The sequence below is a fragment of the Pezoporus occidentalis genome, unplaced genomic scaffold (assembly GCF_034315485.1).
Source record: "Pezoporus occidentalis ecotype Australia unplaced genomic scaffold, CSIRO_AGI_Poc_V1 ctg180, whole genome shotgun sequence".
Lineage (NCBI taxonomy): Eukaryota > Metazoa > Chordata > Aves > Psittaciformes > Psittacidae > Pezoporus > Pezoporus occidentalis.
The window spans coordinates 1,170,117-1,193,687 of record NW_026913641.1 but is presented as its reverse complement, the minus strand read 5'-3'; the positions used below and the strand labels follow the sequence as shown (position 1 = coordinate 1,193,687).

At 50.2% G+C, this 23,571-nt stretch overlaps 1 protein-coding gene across 2 annotated transcripts in view; it reads left to right on the top strand.

Moving 5' to 3' along the window:
• MAPK4 (mitogen-activated protein kinase 4) overlaps window positions 1-23,571 on the top strand; it is a 45,735-nt gene that overhangs the window by 1,842 nt on the left and 20,322 nt on the right. Inside the window, exons 2-3 of one of the 2 annotated variants that reach the window (XM_062615390.1) lie at window positions 19,698-19,863; window positions 20,383-21,074. In XM_062615390.1, coding sequence (XP_062471374.1) covers window positions 20,529-21,074 — 546 coding nt within the window. In that variant the 5' untranslated portion in view covers window positions 19,698-19,863; window positions 20,383-20,528. Of the gene's footprint in view, window positions 1-19,697; window positions 21,075-23,571 lie in introns of both variants that reach the window. The other variant, XM_062615389.1, reaches the window with a different exon arrangement.

Genomic DNA, 23,571 nt, shown 5'->3' with positions numbered 1-23,571 from the left:
ACTGTTCCTAGCTGGAGTGGACCACAGGTAGCCTGCTGCTCCTGCCTCTCACCTCTCATCCTTTCCGAAAATGCTGCACTACACAAAGCTTCCCTGCGTTCCACTGGTTGGTTTTAAAATGCTTTATCTTAGCAGATGTTTGGCAATACTGAAATCTCTGTCATTGAGGGGTTTTAAGACAGGTTATACAGGAGGTTTTTGGGACCCTGGTTTTGTGTAAGGGGGGGGGGGGGGGCACACGGTTAAGCTGTAGACTGAGTTTCTCATTTCTTTGGCAACCATTCATCCCATCGGCAGCACAGAACTTGCTTCCAATTTTACTCATGGTACCTAATACTGAATCTAGCAGCTATCTAATTCTCTATTCTTAGACTGCTTAAGTGCCTTACTTTACAGTTAATTCTGCTTGCTGTTCAGATTTAATGGATTCTTTTAGACGTCCTCATCAGTTACTAATGCCTGGACATTTCTTTTTCAGTGCCATTTCTTTTCCCCTTCTGTGCCTTGTAGAAAGACCATGTTTCCACGTCTCATTTTTTTTCCAGAATGTGTATTTCACGACTTAACTCCTGCTGCTTTTCAAGGTTTGTAACTTGTGGGGTCATTGATAGATGCTTTAAGTGAGTCCTGTACTCTCAGTGGTGCTGATTGCTTTTGGCTTTTTAAAATTGGCCCTTTTAAATTTAGACACCGCTGCCATTATTTTGGGCTCATGGTTTCTGTGACTGGCACAGAAACAACCTATAATGGAAGAGGACTTGGATTAGACATGGCTTTCGTTTTGGCTTCATCCTTGTCTTGTAGATCTGCTGCTGCTCCTTGGGCAATTAATGTTGAAACATGAACTACTCCGTGTGCTAGCAGCAGTTTTTCATCCAAAAGACTTATCAGTGTGTTCCTTGGGTTTGGTATTGATTATTCATCAGTTGTTTTGTTGTGGTATTTTTATGTGCCTGTCCAGGTGTTTGTATGTCCTGAATGGTGGCAAGACCCTAACCATTCCTATGACATTGATTCCTGTGATACCGTACCCTAACCCTAACCATTTTTTGATGGTTCTAAGATGTTGTCCTCCTTGCACCAGTGTGGCTGAACACGCAGAGTAAAATTCATTATTTATGACCTGCAAATACCCAACAAATAGTCTTTGAGTGTCTTCGACATCACTGCAGAAGATAATCTGCTGTATGTCCCAAACATACTTCATACGTTTTTCACTGTTTTGGCATGTTTAAGCACCATATCTCTTCTTTTGTGCCTCAATGTCTCCATACTCCTAACTGACAGCTGCACCTTCCAAACCTCCCAGGCTGCGCTTCCCAGGCAGGCACAATGCCGATGGGTGCAGCCCAAGCCTGGCACTGGGAAGCTACTGTGTGTTTCCCATGATCTCTGCTAGGGCAAGGTTAAACAGTCATCTGCTTTGAGGGCTTTCCAGGCAGAATTCCATGTGAGGATTTACAGGAGCCTATTTCAGCCCTACTGAAAGGTGCCAGGATTACCCTGTCCCTGGAGCTGGGTCAGGAGCGGGACAAGCTCACAAATCTCCCTGCTGAAAACTTCCCCTGGCTGGGAGGCTGTGGGGGGAATTAGCGCTGCTTGTTCCCGCAGCGCTTCACATCCGAGCTAAGCCTGTCTTTAAAAAGCAGCCAGCGTGGTTGTGCTTGGAACAAGCAGCTCAGTTTCTATATTATACACAACAGTCATCTCTGTAGGAAGCTGGCCAGCCCACGCCGCTGCAGCAGCCCGGAGCTACATGGCTCTTAGCGTGCTTATCCTTGGGGCGTTCCTGGGAGGACGGGAAGGAGCAGGGAGCACTCAAGGAAGAGGCTTTCTGGAGCACTGGTGTGAGCCTTCATTCCCTGGTGGCGTGAGGAGCATTGCTCAGGTACGTGTGTGTCTGTTAGGTCACTGGCAGGGATACTCCTCCTGAGAAAAGACCCACAGGTCTTACTCCAGGCTGAGTGGTGGGAGATTTGGAGTCCATATGATTTCCCATGGAAGCGGATCAGCTACATCCCAGCTTCATTTTAGGATCCCTCAAGATTCAGGAAAGAGCAAACAACTCCCCGGGGCTGATAACCATCGGTGTCCATCTGTTCCAGCTGCTCAGATTGTTTGCACAAGTCAGTTCTTGGGCTACACCTGATTTTACAACCCTATTAATTACATGGTAATTGATACTTATTCAACAATTAGCTATGTAAACTGAGATAAAAAGCCCAATCAAATTTCATGTTTCTGAAGGCTTCGAAAGCCCATAATCCCTACCTAAAGGGAACTGCAGAACATCTTTGGACCCTGAGAGAGGCTTGTTCCTACATGTAAGTGAAGTGGGGCAGGGGAATGCAGCACATCAGCTACCAAGAAGCCTTTCTAGAAGGAGCTGTTCCCCCTTCCCCATCTCCCATTTTTATGGCTGTGATGCTGCCAATCCTTCTGGAAGGAGCTGGGAGTATCCCCATCGCCAAACCACATGCTTCTTTCTGGTCTAGGGGTTTATGGAGGAGAAGAGGCAGAGGAAAATGCAGGCAGGATCATGTCTGCAATCCAAGTGGAATATCTTCCCAGTGGTTGTGCCCTTGCTGGGGCTGTGTGTGTGCTCCATTAACTCCCCCTGCCCCATCCCATGAGATACGGAAAGTTCTGAGCCATTAGAAAGTGCCTTTGGGTAAAGGTAAATTAAACCCTTACCTGCTGTGAGGAGGCAGGGCTGGAAATGTGAATGTGGAAATAGGTCCCAGCTTAAAATGACTTCAAGGACAAAGGGTAGGTGCTGGGCTTCTCAGGATCTGATTCAGATGGGACCAGTTCCAATTAAAATGAGCTCAAGGAGAATGGGAAGAGAGGAAACAAGATTGTTTCTGCATTTCTGTCAGTTTTGCAGCGTGGAACACTGAACTGGTTTACATCTCTTCTACAAGCAAGGAAGCTGACCCAGGGAGTATTCCAGATAATTCCTTTTAAGACTTATAATTCTTTCTCTCTGGGAATTCTGCTTTCTCAATGTTTTTTTTTATTCGAGGTTGTATCAGCTTCAGAAAGCCTTTCCCCAGAGCCTTAAACGCATGTCTGCCTTAGTTTCCTTCCACATATCTCCCAGGCTCAGTGTGGTCAGAAGTGCAGAAATTCCATGAATCAGAAATAACTTCATGTCTCTAGTAAGGCAGGAAGCAGGGAGCAGGCTGCCGCTGCTTCTGTGCAGGTAAGCAAGGCTTTTTGTCTTGCTAAGGAAATCTGGGAGCAGAGAATGGGTGGAAAGGGAGCTAGTGGGGAAGTGGGTGTAGGGCAGAGCCTAAAGGGAAGCCTCGTGAGGCAGAAAAGCTTGTGGGGTGGAGAGGAGCGGGTATTGTAACATGGTGTCACCGACTTATCCCCTTTCTCACTTGAATAAGGGGCAGGGAAACCTCAAAGGGCATCTTGATGGGCTTTATGTTTGCCAAACAGGATCAGTGGCTGATATTATTGACCCTTTTGACTTGTCTCACATCCCACCTTCACCTGAGTCTTATCCGCCCCTGTTACCAGACAGGGGTTTGTTTATTCTGCCTATTTAAAGAGAAAACAGAAATTCCCCAAATACCTGCTTCTGCTTGATTTCAGGCACGACAGACGTCCGTGCCATCTGCGTGCCCCATCAGCTTTGCCTGGGGATTCAGTTGCATCGCTGCATCCCTGATGTTAAGGCAGGTGAGCAGCTCAGCACAAGCCACCTCAGGTTTGTGTCAAATACCAGCTGATTAACACAGTGTAAATGCTGCAGAAAGCTCTTTGCTGAGCTGGGTGAGGTGGTGGAGGCACAAACAAGATTGTTAGTGGCACTAATCGGGACTGGTAGGAAGGAGTTTGATCAGAGCATTTGAAAGGCTTCATTATCTTGTGTGTGCGGAGAGCAGGGAGTCAATTGTGCATTCGGGGAAGGCTTTTACAGTCCTTTGTCTCCTTAAGTCATTAGAAATGCCATGATCTCATCTGTTAGAAAGATGTGTCTAAGGGTGAAAAAATACTAGTATCTGTGAGCTGGAAAGGTAATCGCTGCCTGCTCCTTAAACACAGCAAAATGGGCAGAGTGGTTCTGGAAGGAGGGAGGAAGTTTGAAGGAAATTCCTATTATAATGCTTGCAACATCTTTTCAGTACACAAAAACGTGGTGTGTTCCAGCAGATCCCTGGGGCAGCCACAGGATCAATGCAGTAGCTGAGCAGCTGGGGAAGAACCATCACAGCAAAGTCTGGAAAACTCCTTTATCCCTACAGAGGAGCGTGAGTTGGTAGTTTTGCTCATCTCACCCGTTTCATTTCATTAGGGACTGAGGAGAGACAAGTCATGCAGGCCTTGGAAAGGGTTGGGGATGCTGCTTTTAATGCAGGACATCCCATGTTGGGATGTGGGATGCCCATCCTCCATGGAGTCAGCAAATCTCCCAATGATTTGGACCTGTATCCCAGAATCTAAGCTCATCTCCTACACTGGCTTCTTCTACCTGAATAAATAAATCTCATGTGTCTGCTACTACTCAGACAGTAAAAGTAATCTTTATTGCCATAATACGTTTGTCAGCTTTCCTTTATCTCAGCAAAGTACTGTAATATCTGAAAAATGCTTTAGAAACATAAGCGTATTTTTGAGCAATAAATACTGAAAGAGTCTCCAAGACTTGAGTCTTACAAACCAAACCACTCAGCCAGGTTTTCTTGGCATGATTCCTTTTGCAAAATGGGTATCTTACTGCCTGCTGGAGCCAGAAGGGAAGAAAGGGATGAAGGCAGTGGATTGCTCCATCCTGATCATTCTTTTACGACCCTGTGTAGAGCAGAAGGGATATTTCAGAGCAATATTTGACTAAATGAGGGGCACCGGTGGTCTAGAGCCCAAGCTGGTGCAGAGGACCCTCACTGCATTGCTCTCAATGAAGCATAGGGTGGGATGATGCTCTAGCTCTGTATTTAAAGCATCAGATGTTAAAATGGAGCAAACTGGTCTGAACCATCAGCAAACTCCCAATTTTGCTGTGAAGCTGCTGTCTCACTCCCTGCTCCCTTTTGGGCACCCAGCTCTTGATGGGCAGCAGGGTTGTGCCAGTTCAGATGATCCACGTGTAGCAGGCAGCGGTCAGGCAGTGCTGTACTTGTGTTTCAGTGAGGAGCTGTTTGGGCTTTGATACATGTCATAGAATCAATGAATCCCAGACTAGTTCGGGTTGAAGGGACCTTAAAGCTCATCCAGCTCCAGCCCTGCCACAGGCAGGGACCCCTTCCACTAGAGCAGCTTGCTCCAAGCCCCTGTGTCCAACCTGGCCTTGAACACTGCCAGGGATGGGGCAGCCACAGCTTCTCTGGCCACCCTGTGCCAGTGCCTCAGCACCCGCACAGGGAAGAGCTTCTGCCTAAGAGCTCATCTCAGTCTCCCCTTGGGCAGGTTACAGCCATTCCCCTTGGCCTGTCCCTATAGGGCCTTGTCCCAAGCCCCTCTCCAGCTTTCCTGCAGCCCCTTCAGGCACTGGAGCTGCTCTCAGGTCTCCCCTTCAGGAGCCTTCTCTTCTCCAGGCTGCCCCAGCCCAGCTCTCTCAGCCTGGCTCCAGAGCAGAGCTGCTCCAGCCCTCGCAGCATCTCCATGGCCTCCTCTGGACTTGCTCCAACAGGTTATCTCCTGTTTACATCTTTTTTCCAACAGAAGAGTGGTGGACAACCTGGACATGAAGAGCTGGGCAATGTCTGAGTAGCACAAGCCCCACATGGGATAGAGCAGATCTTCCCACGGCTCTGCAGGACTATGGTGCCTGGTTGCATCCTCTCAATTTTCCTCTCCTGATTAAGACTCCTTCTGGCATAAAGAATAACAACTTCATAACTGTCTTAGTTGCATGTAGGCAGCAGTCTGGGTGGTTGATGTGTCCCGAAACAGACTGGGTGCCTGCAATGTGAGCCCATGGGGGAGCAAACCCAGTGGAGCTGAGCCTGGTCCTTGGGGAGGAGCTGGGTACAAGAGCTGGAGGACTGGCTGCATCTGTTTTGCCCCTTACTATGACGCCATTAAAATTTAGGGTGGAAGTGGGAGGAATGGGAGAGAATTTGCTGTTTAAGGCGTCATTCATTTTTAACCTCAAGCATTGGCTGGACTTTGTGCAATGCACTGGCAAGGCAATTAAAGTGACTTTTTAATGAGTCATTTTTTGTCACTTCACCAGGGTGGGAGCTAAAGATCCCAGGCTGTGAGCTGCCTGGGATAGGGACCATCCTTGTGCTGTGCTGCTCTGATGCTTAATCCCTAATTGGGTTTTATTCACCAGCCCTGTCTGAGTCACAGCAAGAGAAGAGAGGTGCGGAGATGTGTCTAGGTAGACCATGGACAGGAAAACGTCCAGGCTTCAGTCCCCACGGCTCCAGTTTGGATCCATCCTAGACAAGAAGACTTTGAGGACTTTGCACAGTGCAGTGTCCAGTTTATTTTGACTGGGTATTTACCTATTTTTGCTGGGTATTTTGCAGGAGTATGCTCCAAGAACAAAAAGCAATGAAAACAAAAAATAGATTCTCTGAGAGTTCCTCTTAAATCCTGAGGAGAGTGAGGAGAAAATGAGAGTGAGTACACGAGCAGTGGGTTCCCTGAGCAAGAGTGATCCCTCTGAGCGCCTGTCTGCACCTTGGTGACCTGCCAGACCTGCTCTCTGTATGGGACATAGCTGCTGCACCTCATGTGGTGGTGGATGCCGTAGTGATGATGATGATGGTGATGAAGTCCAATTTCAGACTCATCTGGGGGATGCTTTCCCAGGCATGTGCCCTGTTTGAAGCCGGGGGAAGGACCTGGGGCTCATCACCTCTGCAGGGCTGAGGGAGCACAGACTGAGCCTGTTTCACAACACAGCATTAGAGGAAAGCAAGCTTAGGTCTGGCTCAGTTAATTTCTGGTGCAGAAACCAGAGATGAATTGTTTTCCTCTGCAGCATTCATTCATTCAGCTACTGCCTGCATTAATGCACCTTGTTGCCTTGCAATATAGGTTATTTAGAGGAATTCTTTCTAAAAATAGCTGCCTGGTTTGATGTCTTTCCGGTATTAACTCTGTGCAGCACTAAAAACCTGCCTAGAAAGGCTGTCCGGTTCATTGATGTTCCCTTAAAACACAGCTAATCCACATAATCTCATTATAGTAGTAGGTGATTATACTGAGAGCAAGCTTTAACAGTGGTCCAGCAAAGCCTTTTATTCCCCATTCATTATCTGGATGGCTACAAGTTGCTGGGTATGTGCTTTGGTTTTTCTCAGGCTATTTTAGGACCAGGACTTACATTTTTGTTTCAATTCTCTAGGAAATCTCCCATATTATTTTTGACAATGCAGGCACATTTCTGCCATTGGCTTTTAGCTTTGCTGGCATCCCATAACTCCTCACCATGGTCTCCCAGGAAGCATTAAAACAGCAGAGACCTTTTTCCCAGGGTAGAATAGGGGAGCTTTGTTTAGTGTGGGATTCCTGGTCTCCGCTGTCTCTTTGCAGGTTTGGGACCTTGTAGCCCTGCTCTGTAGGGAGTCAGACTAAGAAAAGGGCTGAGGTTTGGGATGCTGTGTCCCCATCACTGGTATGGAGCTGCCTGGCTCCCCCAGGCAGATGGGATGTACAGGGGCAGCTGAGGTGGATGTGTGGGTCAGGCTGGGTGGACTGCGCATTAATATGGGGCAGAGATGTGCACCACAGAAGCCTGACCATAAGTGAGGGCTTGTGTCTGTAAGAGTGGTGAAGCAGTTTGGGCTTGAAATACAGCTCAAGCCTGCCCTTCATCCAGGAGATGTTGCTGCCTAAAACCCCATGTGCTTGGATCAAGGACTGACTCTTCAACAGTGGCCCAATATCACAGAGCTTGTGAAATAAGCCCTGAGGAGAAGGACTTGGGGTATTGGGTGCGGAGAAGCTCCCCATGACCCAGCTTCAGTGAGCGCTTGAGCCCAGAACCCCCCCATGTGCTGGGCTGCACCCCCAGAGCGTGAGCTCTGGGAGGGGATCCTGCTCCTCTGCTGCGCTATGGGGAGATCCCCCTGCAGTCCTGATCCAGCTCTGGGGCAGCAGCACAAGAGGGACGTGGAGCTGTTGGAGCGAGGCCAGAGGAGGCCATGGAGATGCTGCGAGGGCTGGAGCAGCTCTGCTCTGGAGCCAGGCTGAGAGAGCTGGGCTGGGGCAGCCTGGAGAAGAGAAGGCTCCTGAAGGGGAGACCTGAGAGCAGCTCCAGTGCCTGAAGGGGCTGCAGGAAAGCTGGAGAGGGGCTTGGGACAAGGGATGTAGGGACAGGCCAAGGGGAATGGCTTTAACCTGCCCGAGGGGAGACTGAGATGAGCTCTTAGGCAGAAGCTCTTTGCTGTGAGGGTGCTGAGGCGCTGGCACAGGGTGCCCAGAGAAGCTGTGGCTGCCCCATCCCTGGCAGTGTTCAAGGGCAGGTTGGACACAGGGGCTTGGAGCAAGCTGCTCCAGTGGAAGGGGTCCCTGCCTGTGGCAGGGGTTGGAGCTGGATGAGCTTCTAAGCTCCCTTCAACACAAACCAGTCTGTGGTTCTATGAAATCCCATGCCTGCACAGTCTCCTGGACATAGGATTAATTCTTCTTGAGGTTTGAGCAGCCTGTGCTGGTTATGATGGGTTACAGGTCATTGTCTCAGGTCACTGTGCTCAGCGGCCATGCCACTCAGTCTGGCAGCCCCAGTGCCTCGTGGGAGCATTGGTTGTGTGAAGGCTGCTCTCACCCTCCCTGGGGGGGATGGATGGATGTCTCTTGTCACTCCTCTCCAGGATGATGGAGGCAAGAGCATGTGGCTGTCTGTACAGATCCCTGAAGTCTCAGCAGTGCTGTCTGGGAGGAGAATGGGGTGCCAGGGGTTGTTTCTGTCTGGGGCCCTGTGCAGGTCTCCCCACTGGTTTACACCCTTTCCTCTCTCGGTTTCATTTCTCACTCTGTGTTGGGGCTGCAGCAGCATGGGGATATCGCTGCAGGACTGCAGTGGGAAGAGTGAGTGTGGAAATCTGTTACAGAATGGTTTCTGCACACAAATGCAGGTTTTTTTCTTCTCCATAAAGCCTGTCTTGGTTGTTTTCCCAAGCTGAGCATGCAGTCCTGCCCCGTCCCCCAGAATAAACGGGATGAGCTTTGTCAGTGAGCAGGAGGATTAACGGGGAGGTTACAGACCGGCTTTGAGAGACACCAGTGCAAGCACTTTTGTGAGATCCCAGTGTAGTGTTTTGAGAGGAGATCAGGCTCTCTGGTACCTCTGGGGGCCCATGGAGGGTAGGTGCAAGGTGAAGGAGTCTCTCTGCCATCTCTCTGCCTTCTGATACATGCTGCACATACTTCCTCTGGGGCAAATTCCTGGTGTGGGTTCCTCAGTCACAGTAAAAAAAACACCTTTAGGGCTGTTTCTATGTGAATTTTTACTATTTTTTTTTTAATAACCGTCCTGCTTTTGCTTATCTTGCTCCAGTCCTCCAGTGATAACACAGGCAAGGTCCTGACCTGTGGTGTCCTGGGGAGCGAAGCCCAGGTCTCCAACACAGCACTGGCTGAAAGCGGATCTCGTCTCTTTTGGGAAGGAAAGACTGTAGGTGCCAAACCAAAAGGGCAAAGTGATTTGCCCCGATGAGGTATCATGTTTCTGCTCTGATTTATGGATAGGGGAGAGGCTTCTGAGTCATCTCTTCTAGGAATTGCTTTATTTATGTAACGGAAATAATTCTGCTGCTCTTAAATCGATTAAGAGCCCGTGCAGCATGAAAACTGTGGCTGGCAGGAATAGGGGCTGGAGATGGAGGCTACAGGTAGAGCAGAATGTGCTGGCTACAGCGTCTGTTCGTCCACTGTGAATGGCTAGATGCAGGTGGATGCCTTCACAGAGATGGAGCTGGGCTTTTCCAGCTCAATACCACATCACACAAACGTGCTTAGGCTGGTGGGAGAGGGCACATACAGGGAGCCTGTTTGTTCAAGGCACTGTCTGGTTGCTGTCTGGCTGCAGACCACCAACCCCGGGGCAGTTGTATGTGCCAGGTCCCACAGGGAAACAAGACCTTTGCCCATGTCTCTGCTGTGTTCAGCTCACACCCCCCTGCCACGGCTGATTGACCAGACCCAGCCAGGCGCAGACGGCAGCTTTCCTGCACTGCTTCAAACCCCTGCGAGTGTCCGCGAGTTCTTCATTGTTTTCTGTTCTTTCTGTGAACTAATGAGCGTTGTCTGATTTGTCTTTTTTTGCTTTCCTGAGTGTGATTTGGCCTGGCCACAAGGGCCCTCGCTGTGAAGGAGGAAAATTCCTATTTTCCTGCGAGAGGTTTGGGCAGCAGAGGTGATTTTGCAATGCTGAGTGATGCTGCTCCACCACTTACAGTACAATGGTATGCATGGGAAAATTGTTTTACTACTGTTCAAGCCAGGACTCTGGGGTCATTTTTGTGCTGCTTCCCTTTGGTTTTGCCTTTTCTTTCTGGCTTTTCCTGCAGGCTCACAGAGATTTCACCTTCCTTCTGGGGCAGTGCCACTTGGTGACTTCTGGCTTTTAGCTGGTGGCAGCTCTGCTCATCTCCTCAGCGGGTTTCCATTTGGATCCTGGTATTAAATACATCCAATAATTACTATTTTTGAGATGTAGGTATATGATCTCCCCTGAGCAGGTTGCATGGCTGTTGCTTGGTACAGCCAGGTTGTTAGGCATGATAGATGCCAAAGGAAAAAACTCTGAAAAACAGGTTACTTCAGTACAGCAGAGAGGATAAACCCATGTTGAGAAACCTGGAGTGTGCTCATCGATTTGACTCTAGTAATCTCTGAGTCTTTGCTATAAGCAGCTCTGGCATAAGAGGGTCTGATTCTACCCAGGGGAAGGACTCTGCCAGTGACAATTAGCAACACCTTCACTCTGAGGAGCTCACAACATCCATTCTCTGATTGTGTAGCTTGTCTTTAGACAGGTCCAGGTGCTTGCCAGTGTCTATGCACAGGCTTGTGATGCTTTCTGGGGTACCCGTGTGGTGTTTCTGGTAGAGACCATAGCACCGAGGTGGCTGAGGAAACACAGCACCAGAGCATTGCCTGTTCCTCACCATCCTTCAAAGGCTGAGCAGTTCCTGTTGTTGGCTATATTCCTCATGAGGTTTGGGGAACAGCTCAGTCCTCTGAGATCACACCATTTTTCTTGGTGTTCTTGCTCCCCAGTTTTCCTGTTTCCCTGGGAATCCACCTGCCACATCTGGTCTCCTGATAATAGAGTCATAGAACAGTTAGGGTTGGAAAGGACCTTAAGATCATCAAGTTCCAACCCCCCTGCCATGGGCAGGGACACCTCACACTAAACCATATCACCCAAGGCTCTGTCCAACCCGGCCTTGAACACCACCAGGGATGGAGCATTCACGACTTCCCTGGGCAACCCATTCCAGTGCCTCACCACCCTAACAGTAAAGAACTTCTTCCTTAGATCCAATCTAAACTTCCCCTGTTTAAGTTTGAACCCATTACCCCTTGTCCTATCACTACAGTCCCTAATGGACAGTTCATGCCCAGCATCTCTACAGGCCCTCTTCAGATACTGGAAGGCTGCTCTGAGGTCTCCATACAGCCTTCTCTTCTCCAGGCTGAACAGCCCCAACTTTCCCAGCCTGTCTTCATACAGGAGGTGCTCCAGTCCCCTGATCATCCTTGTGGCCTCCTCTGGACTTGTTCCAACAGTTCCATGTCCTTTTTATGTTGAGGACACCAGAACTGCACACAATGCTCCAGGTGAGGTCTCACGAGAGCAGAGTAGAGGGGCAGGATCACCTCCTTTGACCTGCTGGTCACGCTCCTTTTGATGCAGCCCAGGGTACAGTTTGCTTTCTGGGCTGCGAGCACACACTGAAGCTGGCTCATGTTCATTTTCTCATTGACCAACACCCCCAAGTCCTTCTCCTTGGGCTGCTCTGAATCTCTTCTCTGCCCAACCTGTAGCTGTGCCTGGGATTGCTCCCACCCAGGTGTAGGACCTTGCACTTGGCATGGTTAAACTTCATGAGGTTGGCATCAGCCCACCTCACAAGCGTGTCAAGGTCCCTCTGGATGGCATTCCTTCCCTCCAGCGTATCAACCGAACCACACAGCTTGGTGTCATCGGCAAACTTGCTGAGGGCGCGCTCAATCCCACTGTCCATGTCAGCGACAAAGATGTTGAACAAGCCCGGTCCCAACCCCGATCCCTGAGGGACACCACTCGTTACTGGTCTCCAGCCGGACACTGAGCCATTGACCACAACTCTTTGCGTGCGCCCATCCAGCCAGTTCTTTATCCACCCAGTGGTCCATCCATCAAATTGATGTCTCTCCAATTTAGAGACAAGGATGTTGTGTGGGACAGTGTCGAATGCTTTGCACAAGTCCAAGTAGATAACGTCAGGTGCTCTGCCCCTGTCCAGCAGTTCTGTAGCCCCATCACAGGAGGCCACCAAATAGGTCAGGCAGGATTTCCCCTCAGTGAAGCCATGCTGGCTGTCACCAAGCACCTTGTTGTTTTTCATGTGCCTTAGCATGCCTTCCAGGAGAATCTGCTCCAAGATTTTGCCAGGCACAGAGGTGAGACTGACTGCTCTGTAATTCCCTGGGTCATCCATTTTCCCCTTCTTGAAAATGAGGGTTATATTTCCCTTTTTCCAGTCATCCCGAACTTCACCTGACTGCCATGATTTCTCAAATATGATGGACAGTGGCTTAGCAACTTCATTCGCCATCTCCTTCAAGAGCCGTGGATGGATTTCATCAGGTCCCACGGACTTGTGCACATTCGGGTTCTTGAGATGGTCTCAAACCAGATCCTCTGCTACAGTGGGCCCAAGGTCTTCATTCTCACAGTCCCTGTGTCTGCCTTCCAAGACTTGGGTGGTTTGGTCAGAGCCTTTGCCAGTGAAGAGTGAGGCAGAGAAGTCATTCAGAACCTCAGCCTTCTCCAAATCCAGGGTAGCCAGTTCTCCCGAGAGCTTCCTGAGGGGGCCTGCATTCTCCCTAGGCTGTTTTTTATTTCCTATGTACCTGTAGAATCCCTTCCTGTTATCCTTAATATCCCTAGCCAAGTTTAATTCTAACTGGGCCTTAGCTTTCCTAACCTGGTCCCTAGCTTCCCAGACAACATCTCTGTATTCTTTCCAGGCCACCTGTCCTTGCTTCTACCCTTTATAAGCCTCTTTTTTCCCTGTAATTTTCCTCAGGAGCTCCTTATCCATCCAAGGAGGTCTCCTGGCCCTCCTGCTGCACTTCCTTCTAGTTTGGGTGCAACACTGCTTAGCTTGTAGCAGGTGATCCTTGAATATCAACCAACAGTCTTGGGCCCCCCTGCCCTCTAGGGCTGTATCCCATGGAACCTTACTAAGCAGGTTCCTGAAGAGGCCAAAGTCTGCTCTTTTGAAGTCCAGGGCAGTGAGCTTGCTGCACGCTCTTCTCACTGTCCTGAGGATCTTGAACTCGACCATATCATGATCTCTACAAACACGCCTGCCCTGGAGTGTCACATTTCCAAAGAGCCCTTCCCTGTTGGTGAGCACGAGGTCAAGCATGGCACCTCTCCTTGTTGGCTCCTCTATTACTTGCAGAAGGAAGTTGTCTTCCACACAGTCGAGGAATCTCCTGGATTGCTTGTGCTGGGCCGTACCGTCCTTCCAACGGATGTCAGGGTGGTTGAAGTCACCCATGAGAACAAGGGCCTGTGAGCGTGAGGCTTTTCCTATCTGTCTATGGAGTGCTTCATCCGCAGATTCCCCTTTATCAGGCGGTCTGTAACAGATCCCCACAGTAATGTCTCCCATCGCTGTTATCCCTTTAGCCCTGACCCACAAACTCTCTGTTGACTGCTCACCTGTCCCCAGACAGAGTTCCACACTCTCCAGCCTATCCCTAACATAAAGGGCAACTCCCCCTCCCCGCCTGCCAGGCCTGTCCTTCCTAAAGAGCCTGTAACCTTCCATTCCAACACTCCAGTCGTAGGAGCCATCCCACCATGTTTCTGTGATGCCTATTATATCATACCCTCGTAGACGTGCACACATCTCTAATTCCTCTTGTTTGTTCCCCATGCTATGGGCATTTGTATAGAGGCATCTGAGCCGAGCTCCAAATGAAGCTGGCTCATTGGCTGGAGCGGCTGGGATATCTCTGCACTGCTCTGAGCATTTATTATAGGTGCTGGCAACTGACTGATATGCTTCTCCTGGAGAGGCTGGTGCAGAGCACAGCCCTTTGGCATCAGAGTGTCTGGAGAGTCTCAGGAAGGGAGAAGGCATGAAGCTTCCCAAGGCTGTGGTAGGAATTTCATATTCCTGGGCAATGCAAGACATTGCAAAGCACGTAACCAGATCCCATAGTTCACAGCTGCAGGAGGGAAGCGAAGAGGCTGTTTGCCAAGACCAGAGCATTGCCTTTACCTGTGTTCAGCCCCAAAGAGAGACCCTCCCTGGCGCTCTCTGCAGGATGTTCCTGCAGAACTGAACAGCAGGAGCCCGTGTTTATTCATGGAAAGAGCTCATTAAATTTCAGCCTTGAAGCAGCCACTGGCCTGGAAGCCACGAGCTACAGGAGGTTTGCCCATACTTCCCTCTGCTTCGCTAACTCCATTACTGTGACTAAAGCTTGGAGAGATTCCCTAAGGACATGCAAGTCCATCACGGGAGTAATGGGCACCAAACTCCCTGTCCTTGTTTCTCTGCACACTCCACAGCGGGGTCTCTGCTGCTCTGCTCAGCTCCTCTGGGTCAGATATGGCTTTTGCTGTGCTTGGCGGGGATGATGCTGCTGTGGCACCAGGAGCAGTGAGGCAGAGAGAAAGGGCATTTGAAAGGCTTTTGATGCTGGGGAGGAAGGGAGGGATGCTGGAGTGAGGAGACAGAACACAAAATGAATCTCATCCTGCTCCCGCCAGACCCACCCAATGCAGGAATCAATGAGCTAAGCCTGTACGATGAACACAGCCCCTACTGCACCCCTCCTGCTTTATGTTTAATCTTTCCCGAAGTTGAAAAGGCCATAGAGATGTGATGGTTTGCAGGATGCATCCCTTTACGAAGTGTTTAAGAGAGAGACCGCTGTTATCCTCCTTTAATTAGCACCTGTGGTGCCCTGTTAACAGACATCTTGTTACAAAGTTTGAGCTTTAATGAATTCATCCAGATAGAGAGACCGATGCTGCTTGCAGAGGGTTTGGTGACAAGGAAAAGCTCATCACAACGTCGTGGGCAGGGCTTGGGCTGGGAAATGCTGGGAGATGGCATGGAGAGCTCATGCAAGGGCACCCAGAGCTCCCCTTGCCTTCAGAGCAGTGAAGGGAGCAGAAAGGTGAGTGCAGATCCCAGCAGCAACACAAGGAGAAATGCTTACCTTGCCTAGAGTGGTGAACGAGAGAGACAGAATGGAAGAATATAAGAAAACTTCTTAATTCCCTCATCCTACTATTTTATGGAATAAGGGGTCCTGATTATGAAATCTCTGCATCTGTGCAGAGGCTGCAGCTGCCTTCAGTAAAAAAGCAAGTGAGAGGTAAATGGAAACTGTAAAATCTGCTCAGTGTTCATAAAGAGGGAACAAGTCTCCTACATTTCCTGCATTATTCTTATATGCACAGTGTTTCTTGGGAATTTCATAGAATCACAAACTGGCCCAACCTGGCCTTGAACGCTGCCAGGGATGGGGCAGCCACAGCTTCTCTGGGCACCCTGTGCCAGCGCCTCAGCACCCTCACAGGGAAGAGCTTCTGCCTAAGAGCTCATCTCAGTCTCCCCTCTGGCAGGTTAAAGCCATTCCCCTTGGCCTGTCCCTACATCCCTTGTCCCAAGCCCCTCTCCAGGTTTCCTGCAGCCCCTTCAGGCACTGGAGCTGCTCTCAGGTCTCCCCTTCAGGAGCCTTCTCTTCTCCAGGCTGACCCAGCCCAGCTCTCTCAGCCTGGCTCCAGAGCAGAGCTGCTCCAGCCCTCGCAGCATCTCCATGGCCTCCTCTGGCCTCGCTCCAACAGCTCCACGTCCCTCTTGTGCTGCTGCCCCAGAGCTGGATCAGGACTGCAGGGGGGTCTCCCCAGAGCACAGCAGAGGGGCAGGATCCCCTCCCTGAGCTGCTGCTCACGCTCTGGGGGTGCAGCCCAGCACACGGGGGTGGGGGGGTGCGGTGGGGGTGGTTCTGGGCTCAAGTGCTCACTGAAGCTGGGTCATAGGGAGCTTCTCCTCACCCAACACCCCAAGTCCTTCTCCTCGGGCTGCTCCATCCGGTCTCCCCCAGCCTGTGTTTGTGCTTGTATTTGATTGATTTGTCTTATTGCCACTTTGCTTGTATAGTTCTCTTTATAAGCGACTGCGTCCCTTCCCTGGTCTCCTGGCCATGCCCAGGCAACTGAAGAACTGGGTGATTGGAGCAGGGGCATCATGAGAGCTCCTGACCCTTCCCTCTGTCCATGCTGCATGTTTCAATGATGAGTTTGACCTCACTCATATTTATTAAATGGATGGGATTTATGGTCTGCAGAACAGGAGAATTTTCCAACAGAGAACAATTTTGGTATGTGCTTTCTGAAAGTTCCCCCAGGCTTTCCTAGCCTTAAACTAGGATGGATAGGAGGTAGGAAATGGGATGGGAATAAAGTTAGCACTCAAATCTCTTAAAACTACTGTCCCTTTGTGTTCTACTGTCTTCCAGCACCCCATCAAAACCCTCTATCAACGACATGAGCAAAAGATTGGGGTGACTTCACCAGTATAAACAGCTCAGATTTATTTTCCCCAAATGCCATCTTGGTGTAACCACAGATCGCATTAATGTTTGCTCCTGACCCTCTGTTGTGCTTCAGGACCTGTTGGCTGTCTTCTGCTGCAGTTTGCCCTGAAGCTCCCATTGAATTTGGTTTCTCAAGCGGATGCATCAGCTTGAAAAGCCCTTGGGACTCTGGTTTGTAGTTCCGTGAAAACAGACCACAGTTTCCATCATCTGTTGCCAGAGAGCATCACTGCTGGTTTTACGACCGCTGTTGGTCTAAGCAGCTATTTTCATTAGGCCACTGAAATAATACTTTTTCATTACAATAGACTAGGAGACTGAAGAAGAGGAAGATACTGGGATGGCTGATGGTGAATCCTGGAACTCCCACTTGGTTAGCACTGCCCCGGTGGGAGTGTGTTGCCTGCTGGTTTCTCAGCCGTGGTGCACATCCCCGTATTCACCACCAGCTTTTCCCTGGGTGGTTCAATGAGAGGGACTCAGCCATGAGAGCAAGGGTAGGAACACAGCCTGAATCCTCTGGGGCCATCCTTTTAGGGGTGATTCTGCCTGGGCCCTCTAATTGCAGGAGATGTTGCAGGGTCATCACTCATCAGGGACTGAGATGTAGCCAGGAGCACCATGAAGGCCATCACTTTGCTCATGAGGTAAAATGGGGCTCTTTCTTCCCTTTTAGTCTCATGCTTTGCATTTTCCCTTTCAGTGCTTCTAGAACTGTACTAATTATTAATAATTAAGCTGACAAGGCAAAACTTGGTTTCCTTCCATTGCATGTAGAGTAAGCCAAGAAGTTCAGTGTGGGAGCCAGCACCACCTCCCATCCAGCCCTACCTGGTCTCAGCAACCCTGGGGAATTTGGCTCATAGTGCCAAAATGCTGGGAAGCATCTTGTGTTCTGATGACGGTGCCGAGAGGTGAGACGTAGAGGTGGATCTCAGACCTGATGTGTCACTGTGTAGAAGCACGTCGGCCCAACTCCTACCTCTCAGAGTTCCCAGAGCCAGTAGGAAATTTTGCTACTTTCCTTGGTGTTTTTCCCTCCTCAGACATCCATGAGACCTGTGCAGACACTGAGGTTTCCAGCACAGGCTTAGGAAACTCAGACTAGTCACCACAAGGGGAATATGTTGCCCATGTACCTCTTGCAGCCCTCTTGCTGCTGCCTGCCCTTACGCCATCCTGAGGTCCTCAAATCCTCCACTGCCTTCTTGGGGTTTAAGCAACTCATGCTCCCTTTCCTTGGCCATGCACATGGGTTGCAGTGCAGAGGTAACCTTCCTGCACAGGCTCCTCTTTCCTGCTGTCCTTGCAGAGCCTTGGAATTTATTTACCTCCCTTTCCCATTTCACTCCTTGTTTCTCATCCTTATTTTTTTCCCTCTGCCTGACTATAGACCAAGGCATTTCTCTGGCTGTGCATTGCCCCACTTGTAATAGCAAGAGCAGTTTTCTCCATTCAATCTTTGCATGCAAAAGCCAGCATTAGATAATTGCTGGATTGAAGAGAGGCTGTAATTATTTTTGTTTCTAACTACAGGAGCAAGCAGTGTTTGCCAAACTATTTGGTAACTGCTGGCAGATGCTCCTTGGAGGGTATCCCTGCCCAGCCTACATCCCTCCCAGCCATCATATGGTCCATACATCTTTTATTTTAACCATTAGCCAGTTCCCTCTTCAAATACGTGCTCCATGCTGGCCTCAAGTGTTACATTTCTCTTCAATCTTCAATGATTGAAGGATGCAGATTGAAACAAAGCTCAGCATTTGATATTTTCCTTATCATTACTTCACGAGTGACTTCTGCCAGAGAGCAGGAGTCAGGCAGTGCTGATGCTTGGGGGGTGCAGAGTTAAGGACCGTGCTGTGAACTCACGGCCAGGTTAATGGAGCAGCTCTGGCGATAAAGGGCTCCAACAGAGGCATTATTCTGGCATGAGGAACACAATGGCAGCAGATCCATGATAATTTTATTTCCTCCCCTCTGAGCAGTGCTGGTAATCTGGGACATCCATATGCAAAGTTAGAGCCATTGTCATGCAGCTGGCTGGTCCCTGCAGGTATCCCCAGGTTCTGAAGGACCTGGTGGTCCCCTTGGTGGGCAGCACAGGACACCAGACTCCATGTGGTGATGCAAAATGAGGTGTCAGGGGGTGTTTGGGAGCAGAATCACAGAATCCCAGGCTGGTTTGGCTTGAAGAGACCTTAAAGCTCATCCAGTTTCAACCCCTGCAACGGGCAGGGACACCTTCTTCCATCTGTCTTAACAAGGATGCTCTCCTCCTTCCCCCTGCACATCCAAGAAGGGAAAAGCTGTGTTATGTGCTGTGCATGCACCCCAGGCTGAGCAATGCCAAGCATCTCTCTAAGGCACTAAATGGTATGCTGCATGAGGGAAGGGCTTGGCAGCTCCCAGTGACCGCAAGCACGGAGCCAGCGGCATTCCCAGGCTGCTGCTGAGGTTTGCTGCCAGACCCAAGTTCAGGGGGTATCCCACCCTCACAGCCAGTCTTTAGGGCTCTTTGCAAAACCACACAGGGTGGCACTGCTGCTTTTGCACAGCAGTTTTGATTGCTATAAGCCGAAAAACTCTGTGGTCCTCTCTGCTCCCAGGGTTTGTAGCCTCATGGGCTGCTGCTCTCTTTGTGAGGAGGTTTAAATGGGCAGTCAGAGACACAGCACTCTGCGCAGCATGTGCATATCACTCCATAACAGTTTCAGACAGATTAAAATGAAAACTGAACAGCAAAGGGGAAAGGAAGAGCTAGAGTTCTCTGCGAATCACCAATCGAAAAGGAAGGATTAACCGTCTGTAACATGTGGGTAATTATGTGTGCTTCTGGAGGGGATAACTAATGAGTCTCTGAAAGGTCACAGTTTTGCTCACACCTTCAGCAAGCCATTACTAGGCAGTGCTGGTGTCAAATGAATCCATGTCCTCTTTTCTTCCAGGAGTGGGGCTAAGACCTACAGAGGGATAACCAGGCTGTGCAGCGCAGGGAATTCCATCAAGCTGTAAAGATCTGATGACACTTGGCTTCGCCCACAAAAGACATAGAAGGGAAAGGTGTTGGAACTGCTAACATGGAAGCCTGCTGTGCTGACTGCAGCTGATAAAGTGAGTTTTGGTCTGCAAAACATTTGCTTCCATTGAGATTTCTATCAGCTGATGGGGAAGATGAGGTCTGCCTATACCAAAAAGGGAGCGATGAGAAGGGTGAAGCTTTGCTGACCACTGGGGACCTCAGCCAGTGCCTGGATGCACTTCACTGGTGGGGAAAACACTGTCAAAACTTGTGGGAAGGGAGGGTTTTGGGCAGCAGAGGGGCCATGGAGCTGCTCTGGGCTCTGCCCCATGGCAGGGCTGCCTGGCCACTCTAGCACTGAGACACTGGGGACGTGGGGCCAGGCATCTGGCTGCACCTCCAGCCCTGTGCTTTGGCATCATCTTGGGGACATCAGAGAAGGAAACCAAGAAAGTGGCTGGAAAATGCAGCAGTGCTGGTTTCTTTAGTCTCAAGAAAGATAAACTTTCTGTTTTGCTGCTTCAAAGTCTCTTCTACCCAGTTTAAAACATTTTGTTTGTGTCTGTGTGTGCTCGCATCTATTTTCACTGCGTCCGCGTGACATCTTGAAGCAATGGGCTCAGAGCAAGATCCCTCCAAGCATCTGTAAGTAATAATGAGGCGCTTGATTTCAAACCACATTTGTGATCTGGAAGCCCTCTGACTCTCCCAGTTTTTCAAGCGAAGGAGAAAGAGCCACAAGAGGACGGATCCCGCAATGGCAGAGAAGTGTGACTGCATCGCCAGCATGTACGGATACGACCTGGGCTGTCGCTTCATTAATTTCCGGCCCTTAGGCTTCGGGGCCAACGGGCTGGTGCTGTCAGCCCTCGACAGCAAGAGCTGCCGCAAAGTGGCGGTGAAGAAGATCACCATCAGCGACGCGCGCAGCATGAAGCACGCCTTCCGCGAGATCAAGATCATCCGCCGCCTGGACCACGACAACATCGTGAAGGTGTACGAGGTGCTGGGCCCCAAGGGCGCCTGCCTGCGTGGGGATTTCTTCAAGTTCAATATGGTGTACATCGTCCAGGAGTACATGGAGACAGACTTGGCACGCCTGCTGGAGCAGGGGAAGCTCGCTGAGGAGCATGCCAAGCTCTTCATGTACCAGCTGCTGCGCGGGCTCAAGTACATCCACTCGGCCAACGTCCTCCACCGCGACCTCAAGCCGGCCAATATTTTCATCAGCACAGAGAACCTGGTGCTGAAGATCGGAGACTTCGGGCTGGCCAGGATTGTGGATCAGCATTACTCGCACAAGGTAGGCAGTGCCAGATTGTTCAATGAGCTGCTGGCTGGCACAAGAGATCTTATAGAATCAGAACCACAAACTGGTTTGTGTTGGAAGGGACTCTAAAGCTTGTCGAGTTCCAACCCCTGCCACAGGCAGGGACACCTTCCACTGAAGCAGCTTGCTCCAAGCCCCTGTGTCCAACCTGGCCTTGAACACTGCCAGGGATGGGGCAGCCACAGCTTCTCTGGGCACCCTGTGACAGCGCCTCAGCACCCTCACAGCAAAGAGCTTCTGCCTAAGAGCTCATCTCAGTCTCCCCTCGGGCAGCTTAAAGCCATTCCCCTTGGCCTGTCCCTACATCCCTTGTCCCAAGCCCCTCTCCAGCTTTCCTGTAGCCCCTTCAGGCACTGGAGCTGCTCTCAGGTCTCCCCTTCAGGAGCCTTCTCTTCTCCAGGCTGCCCCAGCCCAGCTCTCTCAGCCTGGCTCCAGAGCAGAGCTGCTCCAGCCCTCGCAGCATCTCCATGGCCTCCTCTGGCCTCGCTCCAACAGCTCCACGTCCCTCTTGTGCTGTTGCCCCAAAGCTGGACACAGGACCATGCTCAGTTCTATACTCAGGCAAACATGCAGATGTTAAAGGAACTGCACTTTTCCTCTAACAAATTCAATCCAGTGTGCAGTCTCCTGCAGTGAAACCACCTGGTGGGGTAGCCCTGGATGTGTTGCCCTCTCTTAGGACAGGGGACTGGGCAGGGACCTGTCATCCCACACCTGCTGGGCTGTCCCCAGGCTCTCCTTTGCCCTCCAGAAAGGGAGGTTGGAGCTGGGACCAGCTGACAGTGGCTTCACTGTTGCAGAGGCTCAAGGTGGGAGCAGTGGCTGTGCTGACAACAGGCAGGCAGTGTGGGAGGGAGGGAGGTGAGGAAAACGGGTCACAAGTCTCTGTAACACACAGTCCTGATGCTGATGGGTTTTGAAGGGAGTTGCATATGTTTAGTGCGGGTTGCTGCCCAGGCTGGAGCTTTTGAGCACCAGAGAAGTGCGGTGGATGCTTCATCAGGTCGTGGATCCGCATGCTGCTGGAAGAAAGGAAATGGGCTGTGCCAGCAGATGTGATGCTGCAGGTGCAGCTGGTATCTGGTTAAAGTTGCTATTTGGTATTGTGAGATAAGGTAACATCTGTTTTCTTAAACTAGATTTTTGTGTGGGTGAGTCTGGTGTACCCCATGGACCTGCTGTTGTGCCTGTGCTGAGGTTTAAATGCACTTTGCATTTACCTCTCCAGCATGGCTCTCATTTGGACACTGTTGCTTTGTGTGGGTAGGCAGGAAAGAGGGTAAGGAAAAGGATGGTGGAAAGACTATCTTGTGATCCTGAAGCTGAACCCTGATCTGGTTTTAAATCTGGGGTTTGGGCTGAAACAGAGCCTAGGGAAAAGGAAGAAGGTTGCAAGGGACATCAGGATTGAGAGCAGGGTGTCACTGCTTCCTGCCCCGTGCTCCCTTCCTCACTGGTTATTTATTACCCAGCTAAGGAAGAGGCTTCTGGCTTCTTAAGTGTGTGGTTTCTGTTTTTTAAAGTCAAATGCATTCAGAGGCTTTTCCCAAGGGAGGGAAACTCCTGGAGAAAAAACCCTGCAAACAAGGCATGAGTTAGAAAGTCATTGATTTAAGGAGCATCATCTTGTCAGACACAAGGATCAGGGTAAGTCATCTGTCTGTGCTGCAGAACTATTGTTATTTCTAAGCAATTCTGTGTCAGCTTAATAACAGCCAGTGCAGTGGGAAAGATCTGTCAAGGGCTGTGGCTCTGTGGTGGGATGTAACTTAGCAAGATGCCACTGCATGAGCATCCTCCGATTCCTCCCAGTGGAGCATCACTGCAAACAAACCCGCAGATCCCCACTGTGCAGGGAGGGCTGGGTAGCACTTCAGAGCAGAGCTGAAAATAGCAGCAGCAGTGAGCACCCAGCACCACAAATGATGTCACTTACCTCTAAATTCTGGTGATGGGGAGGAGTGTGTCAGGTGATAGTTGCTGCAAAGGTCTGACAAGAGGGCTTGGGTCATTTGTGCCTTTGATCTCCATCTCTTCTCAGATGACTCATAAAAATAAATTCCTTCCTATATTTCTCTTTCAACCTCCGCCTTCCTGAGGGGCTCATACAGATTTATAATCTCCTTGGTCTGTGCTTTCGCAGAAAGCATCAGCAAGAGGGAAAGGATCAGAGCATCGCTGGTCCTGTCTGAAGCTGTTGAGCCTCCACACCACTGCCAGCCAGCATTGAGAATAACGGAGATCCTCACAGCCCAGTTTTGGTGCTAATGCAAGTGCTAATTTGGTAGCACAGCAAGTGCTAATGCAAAGCTGGCCAAAAGCATGTGAAATCCTTCTCCCTGGGTAATTAATTACTGTAAAGACCCATCAGATCCAAACCTCTGAAGGCAGTGCATAACTCTAGCATAATGTCTTCTTTCAAGTCTTTGTGGTGAGGAAGGGTTGTCTTAAGCACTTGGATTTTTTTTCC